General features: G+C 62.2%; 1 protein-coding gene across 1 annotated transcript; it reads left to right on the top strand.

Annotated features, from left to right (window-relative positions):
• The first annotated feature begins 654 nt into the window (after positions 1 to 654).
• On the top strand, positions 655 to 19,915 carry RAPGEF3 (Rap guanine nucleotide exchange factor 3). Its single transcript, XM_074164964.1, has 27 exons — positions 655 to 939; positions 8,416 to 8,469; positions 8,764 to 8,870; positions 9,681 to 9,802; positions 9,902 to 10,076; positions 10,297 to 10,381; positions 10,685 to 10,745; positions 10,994 to 11,070; positions 11,179 to 11,325; positions 11,493 to 11,602; positions 12,602 to 12,690; positions 13,277 to 13,355; positions 13,600 to 13,750; positions 13,844 to 13,926; positions 14,307 to 14,346; positions 14,487 to 14,568; positions 14,645 to 14,791; positions 14,905 to 15,002; positions 15,191 to 15,316; positions 15,402 to 15,583; positions 15,663 to 15,753; positions 16,392 to 16,442; positions 16,623 to 16,710; positions 16,846 to 16,910; positions 17,179 to 17,233; positions 17,339 to 17,410; positions 18,574 to 19,915. Exons 1-27 carry the CDS (start codon positions 655 to 657, stop codon positions 18,690 to 18,692), a joined length of 2,841 nt encoding a protein of 946 aa, XP_074021065.1. The 3' UTR covers positions 18,693 to 19,915.
• Positions 19,916 to 22,327: the final 2,412 nt, after the last annotated feature.

The following is a 22,327-nucleotide window of genomic DNA, read 5'->3' as shown; positions in this document are numbered from 1 at the left end:
GGAGTCTTGGTGGGGGATGCAGGGGAAGGGAAGGGACTCCTGGAAACACCCTGAACCCCGGGGACTTGTTGGGGTGCTCAGGGGGTCCTGGGGACACCCCAATCCCCGAGGTCTGGTGGGATGTGTAGGGGCTCCTGGGGACACCCCGGTCCCCAGGGTCTTGGTGGGGTTCGCAGGGGAAGGGCAGGGACTCCTGGAGACACCCTGAACCCCGGGTGTTGGGGTGCTCAGGGGCTCCTGGAGACCCCCCAGGGTTTTGGGTCGCCGGGGGCCGCGCAGGGCTCACGCTGGACGAGGGGGTCCGGCGGGTGTGTGTCCGGGCCGAGCCCCCCCAGGATGCTGAGGACCGGAGGGGTGTCCCGGTGCCGAGGGCGCGGGGGGGGGTGTGTGTGGTGGTGGGGGGGGTGTCTGACCGTGGGACCCCGGGGAGGGGCTGCGGGCGGGCCCCGATCCCGCTCCCGCTCCCGCTCCCGCTCCCGCTCCCAGCCCGCTCGGGGGCGGGGCGCGCCCAGCCCGGCGCGGCGGCGGCGGCGGCGCCGAGCCCGTCCCGTCCCGTCCCGTCCCGTCCCGTCCCGAGCAGCACCGCGGAGCCGCCGCCGGAGCAGCCCCGGGGGCTGCGGCCGCGATGGCTTCGCCCCCCCGCCCCGCCGCCGCATGAAGGTTGGCGGGGCCGGGGCGGCCGGGGAGGCGGCGCGGCGGGGCCCCGGAGCCCCGGTAACCCGCAGCCGTCAGGGCACACGGCGAGCCGGGCTGGAACCGGGGGCCGGTGCTGCTCGACCCCCCCCGCCGCCGCCGCGGCCGCCCCCCGGGGGAGCCGGGGCTGACGGTAACCGACTCTCGGTGCTCCTGAAGAGGATGCACTTGTTCCGGAGCTCCAGCTACGAGATCCGGCTGGAGGGCGAGGGGGGCAGCCTGCCCCGCATCCAGGGCATCCGCTGGGTGAGTGCGGGCTGGGCGGGAGGGGGGCGGCACGGCCGGGGGACCCCCTACCACCGAGAGCCGCGGGGGACGCTCCCCGGGCCAAGGAACCCCCTTCGCTGCTGGCTTTCCCCTCTTAACGTCCCTCCTTGCCCCCATGGATGGACTCCAGGCGAAGGAGCTCCCTTCGCCTCCAGCTTTCCCCTCTCGGCATCCCTCCTTGCCTCAGGGGACGGACCCCGGGCCAAGGAACCCCCTTTGCTGCCAGCTGTCCCCTCTCAGCATCCCTCCTGGCACCAGGGGACGGACCCTCGGCCAAGGACCCCCCTTTGCTGCTGCCTTTCCCCTCTCAGCGTCCCTCCTTGTCCTGGGATCCTGCACTTGGCCGAGGACAGGGTTCGGTGAAGTCGCCCTAAGAGCCAAGTGGGCCCCCCCCAAAGCTTATCGCCGCCTCCAGCCCCGCTTTCTGAGCAGGGCTTTGCCAGGGCAGGTCTGGCCTTTCCCTGCCTTCCCAGCTGGGCTGGCAGCGGGCTGTGATCTGTGACCCGCACCCTGCTCCCCCTTCCTGTTTGTTGGCTGGGAGGCCGGGCGTGCAGGGAGCCAGGGGTGCAGGGAGCTGGGTGTGCAAGGAGCCAGGGGTGCAAGGAGCCAGGGGTGCAAGGAACCAGGGGTGCAGGGAGCTGGGTGTGCAAGGAGCCAGGGGTGCAAGGAGCCAAGGGTGCAGGGAGCTGGGTGTGCAAGGAGCCGGGTGTGCAAGGAGCCAGGGGTGCAGGGAGCTGGGTGTGCAAGGAGCCAGGTGTGCAAGGAGACAGGGGTGCAGGGAGCCGGGTGTGCAAGGAGCCGGGTATGCAAGGAGCCAGGGGTGCAAGGAGCCAGGGGTGCAGGGAGCCAGGAGTGCAAGGATCCAGGGGTGCAGGGAGCCAGGCAAGGTGTGCAGGGAGCCGGGTGTGCAAGGAGCCGGGTGTGCAAGGAGCCAGGGGTGCAGGGAGCCAGGGGTGCAAGGAGCCAGGTGTGCAGGGAGCCAGGCAAGGTGTGCGGGGAGCTGGGCGTGCAAGAAGCCAGACGTGCAAGGAGCACGTTTCTGCCACTGCCTGCCCTCACCCCTTCTCCGGGCAGAGCTCGGCAGCCAGGCATGAAAGCAGCCCGTGCCATTGTGCCGCGGCGTGCGGGGCAGCGCACCCCAACCCCGAGCGTGTGAACAGGAAAGACCTTCCCCTGCGGCACACGGGGTTCAAAACGTTCCCTCCCCGCCAGGGCCAGGCCGTTTCTACAGGAGAAACCCGGCTCTTGGCAGCGGGACGATGCTCAACATCACGTCCTCCCTCCCCGGCTCTGTGCTGTCCCCTGGGGGGTCCCTGGGGTGCAAAAGGTCCCCGCTCTTGGCCTCTTGCTGTCCCCTTGGGACTGGGAGGTGACCCTGGAGCCTGTTCACCTGCCCGGGCTGAGCTTCGTGACCTTACCCTTCCCACACTGCTTGACACGAGGCAAATGTTTTTAAGGAAAAAAGGGGAATTTCTTTAAGGGATTACCCCCCCACCACCACCTTTCAGCATTTCTGTGCGGCCTGGAAAGCTCCTTCACAAAAATAAGAGTTTTCCTCTTGTTTTTTTTTTCCCCTACTTCCTGATTTTTTTCTCCCCAGAACTTTTTGGAACTTACTTTTGGGGAGGTTTTTTGGGTGGCAAAAAGCCAGGGAGGTCAAGGAAAGCAGCGGGCTGGGGCGTTACTGCCAGACTAGGACAAACCTGACAAAGTCTGGCTGCGCGGTGGCACGTGCAGGAGTGTCCCCCCCCCCCGAGTGGCTCCATGTGCACGGGGACAACTGTTTGAGGGGAGTGGAGCTGATCTTTCCTGGGAAAGGGGAAGGTTTCCCCACTTTTTGCAGGTGCCCGTTCCTCGGGGAAGGGGCGGGAGAGGTGAACGGAAAGGAACCGGCTGGCTGTGCCTTGGAGCAACAATATTGTCCCTTGTCCCCATCGCTGCAAGCCTATGGCTACTGGAAATAACTTCTCGCTTGGTGGCTCCGTCTCATCCCTCCTGGCGACCTGTTTCCCTGATCTCGGTGCCGGCAAATCCCTCCCAGCTCTTTCTTGCCACGAGGCTCCATCAGCGGGACATCGCAGCCCGGCGTCCCCGAGCAGCTCCGTCCTTCACCCTTCCCAGAGTACAAGTGCCATCGTGTCACCGCGTCCCTGGAGAGGACGGAGGGGACAGAGCGGGTCCCCCGAGCCCCCCTCCCTGACGAGGCTCCCGGGGGGGATGGCAAGCCCCTGGCTGGCTGCCGGGCCCGTGGAGGCTGCGGATGGGCGAGGACTTTCTCTGGAGCCGTAAAAGCCTGAAAATAACTCCTGTTGTTTTCCTCGGGATCCCAAACAAAAGCGGCGCGCGAGCGTGGAACGGTCGCTGCCGGCCTTGGCCCGCCGCCCGCCGCTGCCGGATTTCTGGAGACAGGCAGGATCCCAGCGCCCGCGTGTCCCGTAAGCAGGAAGATGGAAAGAGGCGACTCCTTCGGAAGCCGCTCGGAGACGGCAGCCACGATGGCTGCGACAATTAGGCAGGGGGTGAGGGTGGGGAGGGCATCCTGTGGGGCCGGACCCGGGAGCTGGGGAGCAGGGATGCTTTGGGAAGGGGTTTTCGGGGCCAGATGTGAGATTTTTGCGTGTGGTTCAGAGCTGGTCCGAGCGCTCATCCTTGGGCAGGGTTTTTCCGAGTCTCCTCTGGTGTCCTTGTCAGCGCGGCTCGGAGCAGGACCACGGCGTGTCCTGGCTCCCTGCCTCAAGGACAGACCTCACTTGTGGGGTGACGGCAGAGGCTGGCTGGGGACCGGAGCGGTTGGTGCTTGCACCTGAGAGGGGTGACGTGGACCCCCGGGTCCCACGGGAGGCAGCTCCGCTCTCCGGACACGGCCCGGCTCCTATTTGCAAACATTTGCTCCGCGATTGCCAGCGCGTTTCCTGCTCCATGGGGCGGTCACGAGGCTCGGGAAAGTTTGCAGAGTGAGTAAGTCACCGTGTCCCAGCCTCCGCGGCAGCGTGGCCGGGTCGGGAGTGTCCCCAGGGACCTGCTGCGTTCCCGCAGCCGCTTGTTTTCCATCCGCTGCCCAAATCTCTCCTAAACCAGTTGCAAAGTGCTGGGGGCAGGTTGGTGGCTCCAGAGGTGTCTGGAGGAGGATCTCATCCTCCCTGGGGTATGAAGCCCTGGGGGTATGGAAAGGGCTGGAGGAAATGAGGGAGCAGCTGGAGCCAGGCAGGGGATGGGACAGGAAGGCAGAGCACCCACCTGAGCACCCATGGGTGGGTGTCCACCTCCATCACCCTGCCAGCAGGTGCCAGGGCTTTTTTGGATTTCCCTCACCTCCTGGTCGATGGTTTTTGTCCTTTAATTCACTTGCAAAGAAGGCTTCTGCAACTAATTACTCCTGCCCTTAATTGAGGCTTTCATCCGGACTGTCCCTCTTGCTGGGATTGCTCAAACCTTCCCCACCAGCCCAGAACCAGCAGATCTGAGGAAAATTTGGCCCAGAAGATGCTGTGTTTTCAGTGCCCGCCCCCAGCCCGGAGTGCTGCAGACCTCTTAGAGCTGGGAAAAAATGGGGGAGACCACAAAACCGTCCCCTCGAGGTGAAGAAACCCCGAGGAAGGATGGTCCTCACCCCGTCTTGGGGTTAATGCTTTAAGTGCATTAACTGCTGGGGCCAGGGCAGCGCGTGGAGGAGAACAGGTCTGACGGGTGCTCACCTTCCCCAGCCTGTGATTTATGCAGCACACGCAGATGAAAAGGTTGTTTATTCAGGGAGCCCTTGTCCCTCTGGGCAGCACCTTGGATGGGAGTGGGGCCGCCTTTGCACCTGGATTGGGGCTGCAGCCGGGGTGGGCGATGCCTCATCCCTTCTCCCACACCTTTTTTTTTGTCCCTCTGCTTTTTTTTGTCCCTCTGCCCCTCTGCTCCGCTCTGGGGAGACACCCCCCCCAGTGCTGCCTCCAGCTCTGGGGACATCAGGAGAAGGAGCTGTTGGAGCGGGGCCAGAGGAGGCCCCAGAGATGCTGGGAGGGCTGGAGCCCCTCTGCTGTGAGGACAGGCTGAGAGAGTTGGGGGGGTTCAGCCTGGAGAAGAGAAGGCTCCGGGGAGACCTTGGAGCCCCTTCCAGTCCCTAAAGGGGCTCCAGGAAATCTTGGGGGGGGACTCTTGATGAGGGAGGGGAGCGATGGGACGAGGGGGAAGGGTTTGACACTGAAAGAGGGGAGATTGAGGTGAGATGTGGGGAAGAACTTCTTTGGTGTGAGGGTGGTGAGAGCCTGGCCCAGGTTGCCCAGAGAAGCTGTGGCTGCCCCATCCCTGGAGGGGTTCAAGGCCAGGTTGGAGGGGGCTTGGAGCAACCTGTTGTGCTGGGAGGTGTCCCTGCCCAGGGCAGGGGGTAGGACTTGGGGGGGCTTTAAGGTCCCTTCCAACCCAAACCTTTCTATGAGTCTATGGTTTTCGCTGGAACATCATAGAATCATGGAAATGAATTCTGTGATGGAGAAAAATGAACACGAGGATTAAAATCAGCTGCCAACAGGGGATAACCAGAGGGATGAGTGGTGGTGGAGAAGCCAAGGACTCAAGCGTGGCCCGATGGGAATCGGCATCACCACGGATGGTGGAGCTGGACCTGGATCCAGATCATGTCGCGGCTGTTGGCAGCCGGTGCATCCCCGACAGCCGGGACCCTGCTCAGACAGAGACGGTCCCCAGCCGTTCCCGACAGCCTGATGACAGATCCCTCCAGGAGGGACTTCCCGAGCCATTTCAGGGTCCCTGAGCTATTTTAGGAGTGGTAAACGGCATAGACATTAAAGACATAGACATTAAAGAGGAACCGGTTTAGAAAACAGCATTGGATCAGCTCATGGCGTGCAGATTTAAGTTAAATAGAATGAAAAACTCGGTGGGTGAGTGGGGTTTTCCACCCCCCAGGGGTGCCTTTTTCTCCTTTAGGCCAAGGGAGCACTGAGTTGCCGGTGGACCGGGTGTGCCATGGATGAGTGAGGTTTCCTATTTTCCTCTCTTCCTACTGACACCCATTCCACTATTTACTTTTTTTTTTTTACAGCTGCTGAGGCCTGAGTTCACATTTTCGGTCACCGCCACAGTCTCCTGCTGGAGCTCAGAGCCTCTGGCCACAAGGGAGGGAAAATTGAGCTTGTTTTCTTCTAATATGCCTTATTTTAGGCATGTCTGCTTTGAATTTTACCCACTGCTGTTTCCCTGTACCCAGCACGTGCTCGGTGACTTTCTGCCTTCGTTGGGCCATCGTTTCCAGCATCTCCCTTAAAATCCTTTGGAAAAACAGCTTCACATTCGCCGGCTCCAGGGTGAAACATCCCCCATAGCCATTCGGCTGTTTGGCTGCCGAGCTCCTCCCGGCACATGGAACCGCCACGTCCCAGTGGTTCATTACAGCTGATTTTTCAGGATTTATTGATTTATTTAAGTTTTTCTGGCTGTGCTGTGATTTGAAACCCATCCCCGGACATGGTACCTGCAGGGAAGGGTTCAGACACGTCCTCCTCATGGCTCTCTGCTCTCCTTGCCCTCTGCAGGAGCCCTTGCTCCCCATCATCTGGGGAGCGGATCTGGAGATCTGGTGGGACACCCTGGCCATGGCTTCTGTCCCTGGTGTCCTCTGCGAGCTGACCCTCCAGCTCTCTGAGGCTTTTTTGGGCCCTTCACATGACCCGCCGAAGTTTGGGATCTTTTCCGTCCTCTTTGTTTGGACCTGGCTTCAAAGCTGGAGGAAAAACCCCGGGCTCTGGACACCTCTCCCTCCCCGGGGGCTGTGCCAGCTTCCCCAAGCTCTCTCTGAAGTCCTTCTCCTCCGGTGGCAAGCTCCGTGCCTTGAATCCCGTGTCTTTGATCCCTGTTTGCAAGGATTTTACTTCTAACTTCCTCCTTTTATCTCCCGGCTCCCTCATTTGAATGCACTTCCCTTTCTGAAGTTAAACATAACTGGGGGGGGGGGTGTGGGGGGGGGTGAGGTCCCCCGGTGCTCACGTGGGGACGGTGGGACACGGTGGGACGACAGTGATGATCTGAGCTGGATCCAGGCTCGATTTCCTGTTGGGACATCACAACTCGCTGCTCCATGATGCAGGATTTTTAGTGGTACCCAAAGGGGTCACCCTGGGGGGGAGCCCTCCCTGCGAGCGCTGGTGTGGCGAGGGGCACGCGAGGGAAAATGGGTGTAAAGAAGTGAGGATTTAAGGTGACACAGAAAAAAAAAAAAGGCAGGTTTCTGGCTGCAAACGTTCACGGGGGCCGTTTTCTGCGAGATGGGACAGAGGGAAGGCTTTGCCACGGTTTGAGGAGGTGGTTGGAGGAGGTGGGTGCTGAGACCATGCAGGGACACTCGTCTCCTCGCCTGATGCAGAGCTGAGGCTGAGCTGTGCCTTGGGGGAGGCAGGAGCCCCCCCAGGGTGAAGGGGGGACACGGCAGAGCCCCCACGGCCACCGACCGTGCCCAGTGGTGTTCCTCAGGGGTCGGTACTGGGACTGGTGCTGTTTGACACCTTTGTTGGTGACACGGATGGTGGGATCAAGGGCACCCACAACGAGTTTGCTGACAACACCAAGCTGTGTGGGGCAGTGACACGCTGGAGGGATGGGATGGCATCCAGAAGGACCTGGACAGGCTGGAGAGGTGGGGCCATGCCAACCTCCTGAGGTTCAACCAGGCCGAGTGCAGGGTCCTGCCCCTGGGACATGACAATCCCAGGCACAAATCCAGGCTGGGCAGAGAATAGACTGGGAGCAGCCCTGAGGAGAAGGACTTGGGGGTGTTGGTGGGTGAGAAGCTCAACGCACCCCGGCAACATGCACTGGCAGCCCAGAAACCCCCACACCCTGGGCTGCATCCCCAGCAGCGTGGCCAGCAGGGCGAGGGGGGGGATTCTGCCCCTCTGCTCCGCTCTGGGGAGACACCCCCCCCAGTGCTACCTCCAGCTCTGGGGCCACCAACATCAGAAGGACACGGAGCTGTTGGAGTGGGGCCAGAGGAGGCCCCGGAGATGCTGGGAGGGCTGGAGCCCCTCTGCTGGGAGGGGGGGCTGAGAGAGTTGGGGGGGTTCAGCCTGGAGAAGAGGAGGCTCCGGGGAGACCTTGGAGCCCCTTCCAGTCCCTAAAGGGGGGGCTCCAGGAAAGCTGGGGAGGGACTCTGGATCAGGGAGGGGAGCGATGGGACGAGGGGGAAGGGTCTGACACTGAAAGAGGGGAGATTGAGGTGAGATGTGGGGAAGAAGTTCTTTGCTGTGAGGGTGGTGAGAGCCTGGCCCAGGTTGCCCAGAGAAGCTGTGGCTGCCCCATCCCTGGAGGGGTTCAAGGGCGGGTTGGAGGGGGCTTGGAGCAACCTGTTGTGGTGGGAGGTGTCCCTGCCCAGGGCACTGGATGGTCTTTAAGGTCTCTTCCAACCCAAACCATTCTGTGATTCTGATTCTAACACCCTTCTTTTTGGTTTTCCAGACCCCACTTTTGGACACTGAATCCACCCTGGACTATGGACACAGCCTCACCCAGGTGGGAAAACCCACAAGGACATGAGTTTGGGGAGGGGGGAGATGGCAAAACATGTCTTGAAGGCTGGGAGGGGTGGGGGGGCAGGGCACCCCCATGCCCTGGGGTCCTTGGCTCAGCTCTGGGATGCTCGGCCATTCGTGGGGATGGGTGATGGAGATCCTGGGGTGGGTGTGAGGTGCAGGGTGCTAGGGCACGGTTGACCATGCGAGGTGTCAATACAGTCAGGGTCCATGCCTCGCCACCCATGCCCTCCCCACTTCTTCTGCAAGCTATAAAATGCCTTTCCACCCCCAGGCCTCCTCGGAGAAGATCTGGCGAGCTGGGAAGCTCCTCTTCATCCACCTCACCAGCACCCGCCCCGGCCTCATCCGGGACCACAAGCATCACCTGCGGCATCACAGGTGGGACGGTGCCACCGTGCCATGGCGAGGACACCCTGGGCTGCCCAGGACCCCCACAGCCCTCCGAGGAGGGCAGCACTTCTCCTGCCCCTGTCTTCTGGTTTGAGGAACCCACAACAATTTATTGTTGTTTAGAAAATTATTGTCTCACCCAATGACCACTCCCCACCCCGGAAGGGGAATCGGGGAAAACCAAGGAAACATGAGGGTTGAAATATAAATAGATTTAATAGGAAAAGACAATAATTAACATTAATAACACTAAAGAAACAATATTGATCCTGATACCAACACAAGGACCATCCCCAGCCCATCCCATCAGCAGAAGCTGGTTCCCCCCCAGCAGGGACAGCCAATGTGGGACCCTGCGAGCGCTGGGGCTTCGGGAGGAAGGGAAGGGCTCAGGGCTCCAGCACCGGGGCAAGGAGTTCTTGGGGTGGCAGCCATCAAGGGGGTGGGAGAGCGTAAGGACTCCTCAACAAAGTTTCTAATTTCTATGGAATGTGCCGTTCATGGTATGAAATAACCCCGTTGGCAGCTTGGGGTGAGTGCCCGGCTCTCGCTCCTCCTCGTTCCCACCCCCCGAAACACTGAGACCTTGAAACCCACACCCCAGAGCTGGCGAAAAAGTAAATATTGTCACCAGTTCAGCCACTAAAGTCTTCTAAAAATGCAGTTTTCCTGGATGTTGGAAGAGAAATGAGTCCTGTGTCGCTCAGACCAGACACCGTCCCAGGCTGGGGCTCCCCTGGGGGTCTGGGCACCACAGCCCTGTTCTGGGGACAATTCTCATGTTTTTTGCCCTTGCAGGCAGTGCTGCTCGGGGAAGGAGCTGGTGGACTGGTTGCTGAGCGCGGGGCTGGCCGTGCAGACACGCAGCCAGGCCATCGGCGTCTGCCAGGTGCTGGTGGACGGAGGGGTCCTGACCCACGGTGAGGGCTGCCGGGGTCTCCGGTGGGTGCACGTGGCACCCCGTGGGTCTCCCGTGGGGGCACAGCCCAGCTCATGGCGCTCTCCCCCCGACCCCGCAGTGAAGCAGGAGTGGCATTTCCAGGACAAGGATACCCAGTTTTACCGCTTTGCTGAGCTGGAGCTGAGCCCCGAGCCCGGCGCTGGGCTGCGGGATGCGGAGGAGCTGCTGGAGGCACTGGCCTTCCTGGCCCAGCTGGGTCCCGACGCGCTGCTCACCATGGCCCTGCGCAAGCCGTGAGTGACATGGGGGCTCCCCAGGGGCAGGGAGGGCTCATTTTCACCCTGGAGTCCCAAAGGGATGGGGTGACCCAAGCATCCCTCCATGGCTGTCCGACCCGGGGGAGAAAGAGGGTGCTGGACCAGGGGGTTGTGCCTGGGGAGGGTTGTCTGTGCCCCGAGATGTGGTGGGGAGAGGGGGCACAGATGGCTGCTGACCCCCCCCCCTCCCTCCCAGGCCTGCCCAGCGCACAGAGGATGAGCTGGAGCTCATATTTGAGGAGCTTCTCCACATCAAAGCCGTGGCTCATCTCTCCAACTCGGTGAGCGCCGCTGTGCCTGGTGTCCCCTGCGGTGCCTGTGTGTGTCCCCAAACCACTCCTGGTCCCCAAATCCTCCTGCCTCCCATCGCCTCCCGCCTGGGCATCCTCTCCTGGTCCTCTCTGAGCATCTCTGGGCTCCCTTCCCAGCCTGTCCCCTGTCCCCATGCGTGTCCCCTCCTCACTCGGTTCCAGGCTGGGGTGACCCTGATGGCAGATTCCCTTCCCACCCTGTCCCTGTGTATGTCCCCTCCTTGCTTCGCTCCAGGCTGGGGTGACCCTGATGGCAGGTTCCTCTTGCCGCAGGTGAAGCGGGAGCTGGCATCCGTGCTGATGTTTGAGTCCCACCAGAGAGCAGGCACCGTGCGTGAGTATCATGTGGCCCAGGAGCTGCGCAGGGGGACCCCAGGACCCCCAGGAAAGGGTCCCCAGCCTGGGGAGGGTGGATGGAACCATTGCCATCAGTGTGGATGCTCCTGCTGTCTCCTGGTGGACCAGGGATAGAGGGGACCGCAGCACTTGCCGTGTTCACCTGGGCTGGGGGCTCAGGTTGAGGGGGCTGAAGAGGGATGCTTGTGGGCTCCCCCTCTTTGACTGCCCCCGTTTCCCCTGCAGTGTTCAGCCAAGGAGATAAAGGCACGTCCTGGTACATCATCTGGAAGGGCTCAGTCAATGTGGTGACCCATGGCAAGGTAGGGGTGTCCCTGTGCAGCCAGGCTCTCCAGACACCTCATGTCACTGTCCCCCAGTGGTGACGAGGGCTCCCACCCCATCCCTCACCCTCCTTGGCCTCTCCCCAGGGCTTGGTGGCCACCCTGCATGAGGGGGACGACTTTGGGCAGCTGGCATTGGTGAATGACGCGCCCCGGGCAGCCACCATCATCCTCCGAGAGGACAACTGCCACTTCCTCCGGGTGGACAAGCAGGACTTCAACCACATCCTCAAGGTGGGTAGGGGGCACCGAGACCCAGTTGGGACACACCGTCAGCCTCTGTGGTGTCTGCAGGGGAGGACACTTCTCTGCGTGCCCATACGGGGTTTTGAGGTGCCACCAGCCAGCCAGGGGTTGCTTGATGGATCCATACTGGGGTGATGGCTGGTTCTTCTCTCTAGGATGTGGAGGCCAACACCATGCGCCTGAAGGAGCACGGGAAGGTGGTGCTGGTCCTGCAGAAGAACCTGCAGGGTGGCAGCAACCAGCCAGCCGCAGCGCGGAGCAGCAGGTGACTTGATAATTCAACCAGGGCAAGTGCAGGGTCCTGCACCCCCTGTACCAGGACACATTGGGGGTGACCTGCTGGAGAACAGCTCTGTGGAAAAAGACCTGGGAGTCCTGGTGGTGTTGTCCACCTCCTATTGTGGAGGACCATGAGCCAGCAATGTGCCCTTGTGGCCAAGAAGGCCAATGGTCTCCTGGGGTGCTTCAAGAAGAGTGTGGCCAGCGGGTGGAGGGAGGTCATCCCCGCTCTCTGCTCTGCCCTGGGGAGGTCACAGCTGGAGACGGGGACCAGTTCTGGGCCCCCCAGTTCAAGAAGGACTGGGAGCTGCTGGAGAGAGTCCAGCGGAGGCTGCGAGGATGATGAGGGACTGGAGCATCTCCCTGCTGGACTCTGAGGGACCTGGGTCTGTTCAGCTGGAGAAGAGAAGACCGGGGCGGGGGGGGTGTCTCATTGATGCTTATAAATGCCTAAAGGGTGGGTGTCAGGAGGATGGGGCCAGACTCTTCCCAGTGGTGCCCAGTGACAGGACAAGAGGGAACGGGCACAAACTAGGACACGGGAAGTTCCATCTCAACACGAGGAGGAACTTCTCTCCTGTGAGGGTGGCAGAGCCCTGGAAGAGGCTGCCCAGACAGGGTGTGGGGTCTCCTGCTCTGGAGAGATTCCAACCCCCCTGGACACAACCCTGTGGGACCTGCTCTGGGTGACCCTGCTCTGGGAGGGGTTTGTGGGAGATGATCTCCAGAGGTCCCATCCCACCCCATATCATTCTGTGATTGTGTGACAGCAGCCTGTCCTTGTTCCCTCCTTGCAACCACGCTGCCTGTCCCGCTGCCTCCTCTGGCTTCCCTTGGAGGAGTCTCGATGGCCCCAGAGGGGGATCAGGGATGCCAGCCCATGTTGAGCAGCTGTGTCGAGTGGCCCGGTGGCCCGGGGTGGTGGCCTTGCCCACAGCTGAGGTGCTGTGTCCGTCCCTGATGAGCCTGCTGCTCTGCCCACCAGGTACTTCGTGATGGCTGGGACACCAGAGAAGATCCTCGAGCATCTGCTGGAGTTCATGAGGCTTGATGCCACACTCTACGATCCCGTGGGTAAGTGGGGGGTGTTCCCCCAGCTCCAGGGACCACATCCCCGAGCCACCCTGAGATGGGCAAGGGGACCAGCACCAAGCGGGCTTCCTTATTCCCGGTGTTCCACCCCAAAAGCTGCTCCTCTTACCCTAAAATCCCCCGTTGGGGCCGGGAGAGGAGGCAGCCCCGGGGCAGGGAGCGTCTCCTCTCTCGTCTGCTCCCGCGTCCCTCCGTCTCCCTCTACCTTTGGAGTGGAGCAAAACCGGGCGAGACAGGAACCAGGAGATGTCCCCAGCGGGTAAAAAATCCGAGCTGGCGTCATCGTCCTTGGGGCTCTCTCACGGCCAGCGCTGGCGCTTTTCCTCCAGCCCTTGGATTTTCTTTCAGCCCCCAAAACCTGCAGCTTTGCCAGCCCTTTCCGTCATTTTTAGAAGCAAAAACTGACCCGCAATGAGCACGGTCACTAGTGGGGGACACCACAGGCCAACCCCACACAGGGCAGGGGTGACTCGTTTCTGGCCAGCTGCACCCACCTGGCTGTGACCAGCGTGTCCCCAGCCCACTGGCCGTGGTGACGGGCAAATGATGGTGGCCTGGTCTCTTGCAGACACGCTGCTGGGGGATTTCCTGCTGACTTACACCGTGTTCATGCCGACCTCACAGCTCTGCAGAGCTCTGCTGCACCAGTATCCTTCTGCGGCTGGAACTTGGGGGGGACCGGGCTCCATCCTACGCCACGCACCCCCCTGCCAGGGGCCAGCGCACCCAGCGTGGTCCCTGTCACCCCAGTGGGACCTCAGGGGTTGGTCGGGGAGCCCCAAAACCCCCCAGGCTCTTGGGCACAGGGCACATCCCCATCTCCCATCCTATGGGGTGCGCAGCTATGGGGGGGTCCCCGTCACCCGTACTGGTGCCCTTGACTGGTCCCAGTTTCCGTGCAGAGCCGCTGGAGGGCTCGGAGCAGGAGAAGGCCACCTACTCCCTGCACAAGCGGCGGAAGATCCTGCGGCTGGTGAGCCAGTGGGTGCTGCTCTACGGGCGGCTGCTGCAGGGCGACCGCAGCACCATGGCTCTGCTGCAGGTACCGGCAGCGGGAGAGGGCCGGGGGGGGCGTCCCCAGAGGGGTCTGGCTGTCACCATCCCCTGCTGACCACTGGCCACCTTCCTCCCGCAGAACCTGGCCGACCTGGCCAGCCAGGACCCCCGCCTGGGCGGGCTGGTCCAGGAGCAAGCACAGGAGCGCCGACGGCCCCGAGCGTGAGTCCCCCCGGGGATGGAAGGGTGTCCCCATCCAAAACAGAGCCCATCCCTGTCCCTAGAGCCACCGCTGGTACCCGTGTCCCCAGGTCCCGCACCCCTCATGCCCGGGGGATGTTGTGCTTTTCATGGGGCTGAGCTTTTGGCCAGCAAAGCAATGATTGCCACAACTGAGGGGATGCCAGCAGCTCTTGGGCCACCTTGTCCCAAAGTGGGGGTTTCTCGGCCACAGGCAGGGTGTCAAACACTGCTAGGACCCTCTGGTGCCCAGGGATGCCTGGGGGCTTGGTGGTGGCCTGGATCCTGGGGGCTGCAGGACCCGGTTCTGTTTCCAGCACGGGCTGCAGGGCTCTGACACCCCCTTTATCCTCTCCCTGCAGGCTGGAGAACGGAGACGGCAGCGTTTCTCCCCAGCCCAAGGTAGGGGTGGCCCGGGGGGGGTGGAGTGCCAGGATGAGAGGGGGTGGAGAGTTGGGTCACCCCTGCCCTCTGGGGACCCCCGGCAGGAGGGGTGGTTGGTGGGGTGGCATCCTCCCCGCTCTCTCCCACCTTTCCCGCAGGCTCGGAGCTCAGGGAACTGGCTCTCGAGCCAGGAGGAGGCGATTCTGAGCAGCGGCTGTGCCTTAAGAGCCCAGGACAAAGGTATGGTTACACACAGCGGGGACTGTCCCCTCCCCAGCACCTGGGATGCTAAAACCCTTTCGTCCTCCCCTCGTAGTGCCCTACGAGATCTACAGACCCGACCACTCGTGCCTGATGACGGTGCTGCCCGTCAACGCCTCGGTGCGGGACATCCTGCGGTCCCTGGCCCCCCGGCTGGGCCGGGACCGGGAGCACATCCTAGTGAAGGTGAATTCGGCCGGAGGTGAGCGGGCTCCCCCCCGGGGGATGTCACTGTCCCAGGGTGGCAACTGCCCCCAGCCCAGCCAGGATCGGACCCCTTCTCCATCCCGGCACCGACCATCCCCTCTCCTGCAGATAAAGTGGGGCTGCAGCCGGATGCCGTGGGGGTGTTCACGGCGCTGGGGCTCAACGAGAGGCTCTTTGCTGTGAGCGTGGAGGAGCTGGGCAGCCTGGTGAGCAAGGGGCGGGGGGTTCTGGGGATGGACAACACTGGGATGTCCCCCCCTGAGCAGCATTTGGGGCTGTGGTGCTTCCACAGCAGCTCAGGGTTGGGGGTGTCCATCCCGGGAAGGAGCTGGTGTTGCCTTCCCTGCAGTGGCTAATGGCCCGAGGGGTCGAGCATCCTCTCTCCTGTGCACAGACCCCCCACCCTGAGCAGCTGGGCCCCCACGTCGGCTCCTCAGAGACCCTGGACCTCATCAGCTCCAAGGACCTGGCCAGCCACCTCACCGACTACGACTGGAACCTCTTCAAGAGCATCCACCAGGCAAGACCAGCCCCCACAGCAGGGCAGGAGATGCCCCCAGGGTAGCTTTCGGGGCACCCCTCAGCCACCACATTGGGCTTTGCAGGTGGAAATGATCCACTACATCGTGGGGCCGCAGAAGTTTCACGATGTGACCACGGCCAACCTGGAGCGGGTGATGCGGCGCTTCAACGAGCTGCAGTACTGGGTGGCCACAGAGCTGTGCCTCTGCCCCGAGGTGGGCAGGAGAGCCCAGCTCCTCCGCAAGTTCATCAAGCTGGCCGCACAGTAAGCGCCTTGCCACCCATGTCCCTGCGAGGATGGAGCCGGTGGTGGCCTCCTCACCTGACCCTGTCCTTGCCTGCAGCCTCAAGGAGCAGAAGAACCTGAATTCCTTCTTCGCGGTGATGTTTGGTGTGAGCAACACGGCTGTCAGCCGCCTGGCCAAGACCTGGGAGGTAACTGCCTCCGGGCTGCCTCCAGGTCCCTGGAGGTCCCTCGAGATCTGTGGTGATGGATCCGGGTACCCTGGCTTGGGCAAGGCTGGCCCCAGTGCTGGGGTCCAGGCAGACCCTGCCCCCCTAAGTTCTGAGCAAGGGAGATGCCAAGGGCAGGGAGTGTTTCCCACTGGGCAGGGGACCAGGATTAGCCCCAGGGTCTGGTTGGACCTAGTTGGGGGCCAAAGTGCCCCCCACCGGGGTGACAGTGGGCTCCGAGCATCTCTGGGGGAGAGAGAGCTGGGGTGCCAGGGACAGTGACCCTCTCTGGGAGGTCTCCTGGGGAGGGAGAGATGGGGTGCTGACAATGGTCACCCTCTCTTCCTCTCTGGGGATCTCTGGGGGTGGAAGAGCTGGGTTGCCAGTGATGGTGACCGTCTCTGGGGGATGTCTCTGGTGGTGGGAGAGCTGGGGTGATGGTGACCCTCTCTGGGGGTGGGAGAGCCGGGGTGTCAGAGATGGTGACCCTCTCACAGGGTCTCTGGAGGTGGGAGAGCCAGGGTGCCAGTGAACCTCTCTGGGGGTGAGACAGCCGGGGTAATGGTGACTCTCTATGGGGGTGGGAGAACTGGGGTGACAGTGACCCTCTCTCTGCACAGAGGCTGCCCCACAAGATCCGAAAGCTGCACTCAGCACTGGAGCGGATGCTGGTGAGTGCGGCCCCTTCCCACTCCGTATCCCCCCTCCCAGCAGGGTTTGTCCTTACTTCCCAAAGGGTGTGAGATCACAGGGGTGCCATGGAGGTGCTGGCCCCCCTTTTCTCCCCTGCACCCAGGGCAGGCAGCACCTGGGGCTGTGTTCCCTGCGCTGAGGTCCTGTTCCATCCCCAGGACCCGTCGTGGAACCACAGGGTCTATCGCCTGGCCGTTGCCAAGCTGAGCCCCCCCATCATCCCCTTCGTGCCCCTCCTCCTCAAAGGTGGGTACCTCGGCCTGGGAGCTGCAGGTGCAGGTGGGAACAGGTCAGACCGGGGTGATGGGGACCCTTTTGGATGCATCCAGCCCTCCCCGGGGACCAGGAGTCTGATCCCCCCAATCCCCCCCCCCCCCACAGACATGACCTTCATCCACGAGGGCAATCGCACGCTGGCCGAGAACCTCATCAACTTTGAGAAGATGGTGAGTGAGGCAGGTTGGCTCCCCCGTGGACCCCCACCTTGGGGGGATCTGCTTGTCCCCCCCATCCCCTGGGATGCAGATCCAGAGCGTCCCCGTGGAGTTGGCGCAGCCCCCCCATCCCCACCCCCCCCCCCGGCAGCCAGGACCCCTGGCCGTCCCTCGTGCCCTCGTGGGGGGACACGGGGCGGCCGCTGCTGAAGCCGGAGGGGACCGTGTTTCACCAGCCGGGGCCGGGTGACAGCAAGTGACCTTTGTGCATTGCCCACAGCACATGATGGCAAAGACGGTGCGTGTCCTGCAGCGCTGCCGGGGCCACGCACACGGTGAGTGCTCCCGGGGGTGGGGGGGGGGCTAAGAGGAGGGGCCTGGGGGTCAGCACCCCCCTGGGGATGGGGCTGAGCTCCCTCTCTCTCTCTCTCTGCCCCCAGCTCCGCTCTCCCCACTGAGAAATCGCTCCCCGCACCGGCCGGAGGACCCCAAAGCCGTCAGGATCTCCACGTGTACGTCTGGGGCTCACCCATCCCCACCCCCACCCCTGCCCTCGGGGGGACCCCCCACTCCTTGGGGCCAGCCTGGGGGAGCGGGCACCCACCGTCCTTGGGTGGGGGGTCCTGTGGGGACATCCCAGGGGCACCAGCCTGGCTACTGTGGGTGAAAGCTGGTCCCAATGCTGCTGATGCCTGGGAATACCCAAGGATGGAGGCCGAGCTCCCTCTCCTGCGTGGGGCAAACCCACGGGTCACTGGAGGCACCAGTGGGCAACTCCTGGGGCTGAAGAGGGTCAGGGGGTGCTTCCAGCATGTCGGAAGCGCTCTGGGTGTTAGGCAGCAGGATGGGGCACGCTTTGCCCCATGGAGCAAGGCTGTCCCCACTTTCTCCTGCTTCTTCAGCTCCAGCGGGTTCCTGGAGGTGATGGAGGGGGATCCATGAGCAGAGAGAGAGGGGATGGAGGGGATCCATGAGTCAAGGGAGAGGGGACGGAGGGATTCATGAGTCAAGGGAGAGGGGACAGAGGGGATCCATGAGTCAAGGGAGAGGGGATGGAGGGGATCCATGAGCAGAGAGAGAGGGGATGGAGGGGTCTTTGAGTCAAGGGAGAGGGGATGGAGGGATCCATGAGTCAAGGGAGAGGGGATGGAGGGGATCCATGAGCAGAGAGAGAGGGGATGGAGGGGTCTTTGAGTCAAGGGAGAGGGGATGGAGGGATCCATGAGTCAAGGGAGAGGGGATGGAGGGGATCCATGAGCAGAGGGAGAGGGGATAGAGGGGTCTGTGAGTCAAGGGAGAGGGGATGGAGGGATCCATGAGCAGAGAGAGAGGGGATGGAGGGGATCCATGAGTCAAGGGAGAGGGGATGGAGGGATCCATGAGCAGAGGGAGAGGGGATGGAGGGGGGATTTCAATGAGCTGAGCAAGAGGCCATAGAGGGGGATCAAGAAGATAACTGGAGATGATGGAGAGGTTCACTGAGCTGAGCTGGAGGTGCTGGAGGGGATCAGTGAGCCAAGCCAGCAGCAGTGGAAGGGGATCAGTGACTCAGGCGAGAGGCAGTGAAGGGGGATCCATGCAATGAACCAGTGTGATGGAGAGGGTTGGCAAGTGGAGCCGGAGGTGATGGAGGGGGATCGCTGAGCCCAGCCCTGATCTCGGCTCTCCTGGGCAGGCTCGGAGCAGTCCCTGAGCGTGCGGAGCCCTGTCTCCACCTGGGCCTACCTGCAGCACCTCAAAGCCATCGACAGCCAGAAGGAGCTGCTGCGTCTCTCGCACGACCTGGAGTCCTGAGGGGGCCGGAGGGGGACAGCGGGGATGTGGCAGCCCCTCTGCCAGCGGCAGGGACAGCCCCGGTGGCTCTGCTCCTGGTAGCACTGGGCACGGGGCTGTGCTGGAGCTGGCCAAGAGCAGCCTCTGGCTGCCGGCACCAGGTCCGGCACTGGGGTGCCGGGATGCAGCTGGGCTGTGGCCATCGAGGGCCAGGGACAGCGGAGTGAGCAATAGAGGTATTTTTGTACGCAAGGCTGCACTCTCCTTTCTTCTCTGTGCAGCAGCCTGGATTCACTCCCTGCACGGGCCAGGGGGGAGAACGGAGCCCTGGATGCGTCCCCTGATGCTGTGCCCCTTGGGGGTGCTGGGCTGGAAGATGCCCCTTGCTCCCGGAGGGACTCAAGCCAGATCATCCCTGTGAGCAGGGATGTCTCCATCGGGGTGCAGACACCTGGGCTGAGCCCAGGATCTGGCTCGTGCTGCTGCGTTGCCCCATGGATCCTAGGGGCAGCCCCAGAGGGGACCTGCCCTTTCCTCTGTCCTGTGTGTCCCATGGGAGGTGTTGGCTGCGTCCCCTGTCCCACCCTTTGGGAGCTGTGTGACCGCAGGAACCAAGGGGAAAGTATCTTGAGCCCCCCCAGGACTGTTGGGGCTTAAACCAGCCATGGGCTAATCACAGCCTTCTCTGTGCCTCAGTTTCCCCACATGGATGGGGCCAGGCATAGCCACGTACAGCCATGGCGTGGAGGTAGGAGAGCATCCCTCATGGAAGGAAGCTATGGTGGTCTTGTGATGGAGATGGTGACCTGCTCTGGCTGTCCCCAGCCCCTGACCAGTTGCTGTTGGGGGTTTGGGGGAGACGTCTCTGAAGGAGGCAGAACTGATGGACCCCGGGGGGGGGGACCCCTCTCCCTCCTCCCAGAGCATCCCTGTCTATGCATGGAGCAGTTTTAGCAATGACCTTCCCAACGCTCGGAGCAGGCCTGGGTGAAGCTGCGGGGTTCAGGGGAGTTCGCAGCCCCCCAAAGCTCCCGCATTGTCCAGGTCCCAGTGCAGGGGAGGCTCGTAGCCCCTGGCAGGTCTGTGCCCCAGCCAGGACACCATGGAGCCACAAGCCAAAGCCCCCCAAGCCTTGCCCCAAGGGCTGGGCTACAGGGGACCAGAGCTCTGCTGCATTAATTGCTCTTCTCAGTATCGCTGTGCGGATGAATGGGTTGCTTAAAATAAAAGTCCCCATCACACCTAAATAATGTTTCAGGCCATGCAGCCGGCTACGAGGGTTCCTGGCAGCTCCCAGCACCACGTCCATCCCAGGACCCCTGCCCCTCCCGCCCCAGTGTAAAGCTTGGCTTTGTGGTTCTCTGCTCCATTGGCCATGCTTGATGGGGACCAGGTTGTGACACCAGCCATCTCCCAGGTTCCTAACTCCAGCCCCATGCGTGGTCCCAGCAGCAAGCGTGTCCAGGCAAGCAAGGGAAGGGCAGAGAAGTGATGGCAATTCCTTGGCATCTGGACCCAAATCGGGCAGCCCAGACCTCCTGCAGTCACCTTTCCCCAGCTCTTTGCCCTGAAGGACCAAGGGAGCCTTGAAATGGAAGAGCTTGTCTGTGGGGAACGAAGGGTTAAACCAGAGTTGTGTGTTTTCCAGATGTTTCTGGGCCTGTGGATTACCTTCAGTCTGCAGGTTGGCTGGGTCGATGGATGTGTCTGGGGGCTTCCCCCTCGGCTGCTAGCGGGACACTGGCCCAATTGGCTGGAGAAATCTCCGCTTGAGTGGAAAAGCTGACCCTTGTCTGGTTTTCCTGGAGCAGGCTGTGGAGAGCATCCTGTTGGGGAGCTCAGGGCGGTCCGTGCCCCTTCATGAGCCTGTGTCGTCCACAAGCCGTGTCTTCCCAAGGAGCAGGAGTGTGAAGGTCCAGCCCCACCAGCAATTCCCATGGAGCTGCAGAAGCCCCAGAACATCCTGGGGGTGAGGGAAAACCTGGAGAAACAGTCCAGATAGTGGAGTGATGGGACGAGGAGGAAGGGTTTGACCCTGAAAGAGGGGAGATTGAGCTGAGATGTGGGGAAGAACTTCTTTGCTGTGAGGGTGGTGAGAGCCTGGCCCAGGTTGCCCAGAGAAGCTGTGGCTGCCCCATCCCTGGAGGGGTTCAAGGCCAGGTTGGAGGGGGCTTGGAGCAACCTGGTCTGGTGGGAGGTGTCCCTGCCCAGGGCAGGGGGTGGATTGGGATGAGCTTTAAGGTCCCTTCCAACCCAAACTGTTTTGTGATTCCATGATAAAAGGGCAGTGAACCCAGGGCGGATGTGAAGAGGAGGATGGTGGTAGGGGACGAGGATGAAGCTGGGTGTTGGGCAGCCCTGCTGGTAGAAAACACCGGACTGTGGAAAAATAAGAGGGTGGATGTTTGCGTCCTCAGGCAAGATCATGGGTAAAACTAAGGTCTGGACGAGGGTGTAGTGCAAGGGATGAGAGATACCAGAATTGTTGGGCACAGGAGCAAGCGTGGCCACCAGGACTCCGGGGCGGCTACCAGGGGCTCAGCATGAGCAATTGCCATCTCCTCTCCTTGGCTCTAACACAGGAGCAACATGGAGCCAGCCCCGGGGTGCTTGACTCACCCCTCGTGGGCGAGTGCCCTGAACAGGGTGACAGGGTTCGGTGACAGCCAGCAACACTGTCTGTCTGTCACCAGTGGTTGACTCTGGACCGTGGCCCAGCACACGCCGACCTGCTCCTGTCCCAGGATCTGCAAACCACGAGAGCGGGCCAGGAGAGGCAGGTTGTCCCCAGGGACATGGTGGGCTCTGGTGGCTGCAGGTCCAGCACCACTGGAAGGTTGAGGTGGGAACAAGGTGTGTGGGACTGTGGCGATGTGCGAGTACAGCCGGTGGGGAGTCTTCACACCCAGCCACCAGCTTCTGGAAGGTGTGGCTGAGGAACAAGGGCAAACACGCTGTTCCTGCATCTTTGCTGATGGAGCTGACGCTCCCAGTTCAGCCCAAGGCAAAAGGCTTCATCCTCCCCGGTGAGGCTGGGAAAGCAACCTTCTGCAAAAAGAGATGGGCTCCACCTCCACCATCCTCCATGGTGGGCTTCCAGCTCCCTCACCATGCTCTGAGGGACTTGCTCCAACTCCAGATGCTGCAGCTCCTGCTCTTCAGGGCATCTCAGAGGAACAAGATGGATGTGTGACGGCTGCGGCCAACCATCCAATGTCCAACCCCCAGCAGGGCCCGAGGCACCGCCTGGATCCTGGCAGGGCAGGGGTTGGCTTTTGCATGAACCAGTTGATGGACTCAAAGAGCAGCCCCAGCACGGGGTGACACAACGGCTGCTCTCGGGGAGGACAGGTCAGTGGGGTCACCAGCCGGGGGCGGAGGGTAGGAAATGACTGAGGCGTGAGAAAGAAGCCAAACCTGGTGCTTATTACACCAAACGCGGCTCTCCCGTGCCAGCTAACGCACCCGGGGGGGAATAAGGCTGTCGCAATGCTGCTGTGTTGGCAGGAGGAGGTGCAGGCAGCTGCCTGCTCTGCTGATGGGGGTTAGAAACTGCCCCCCCCTTGTCCCAGGGGGAATTTGGAGGTCAGTCCTCACCTGCCGAGGTGGAGATGGACAAGGAGTGACCCCCTCCTTGGTGGGGACACCCTGCCCTA

Source organism: Numenius arquata, chromosome 29 (assembly GCF_964106895.1).
Source record: "Numenius arquata chromosome 29, bNumArq3.hap1.1, whole genome shotgun sequence".
Lineage (NCBI taxonomy): Eukaryota > Metazoa > Chordata > Aves > Charadriiformes > Scolopacidae > Numenius > Numenius arquata.
This window is presented reverse-complemented; position numbering and strand designations above follow the sequence as displayed.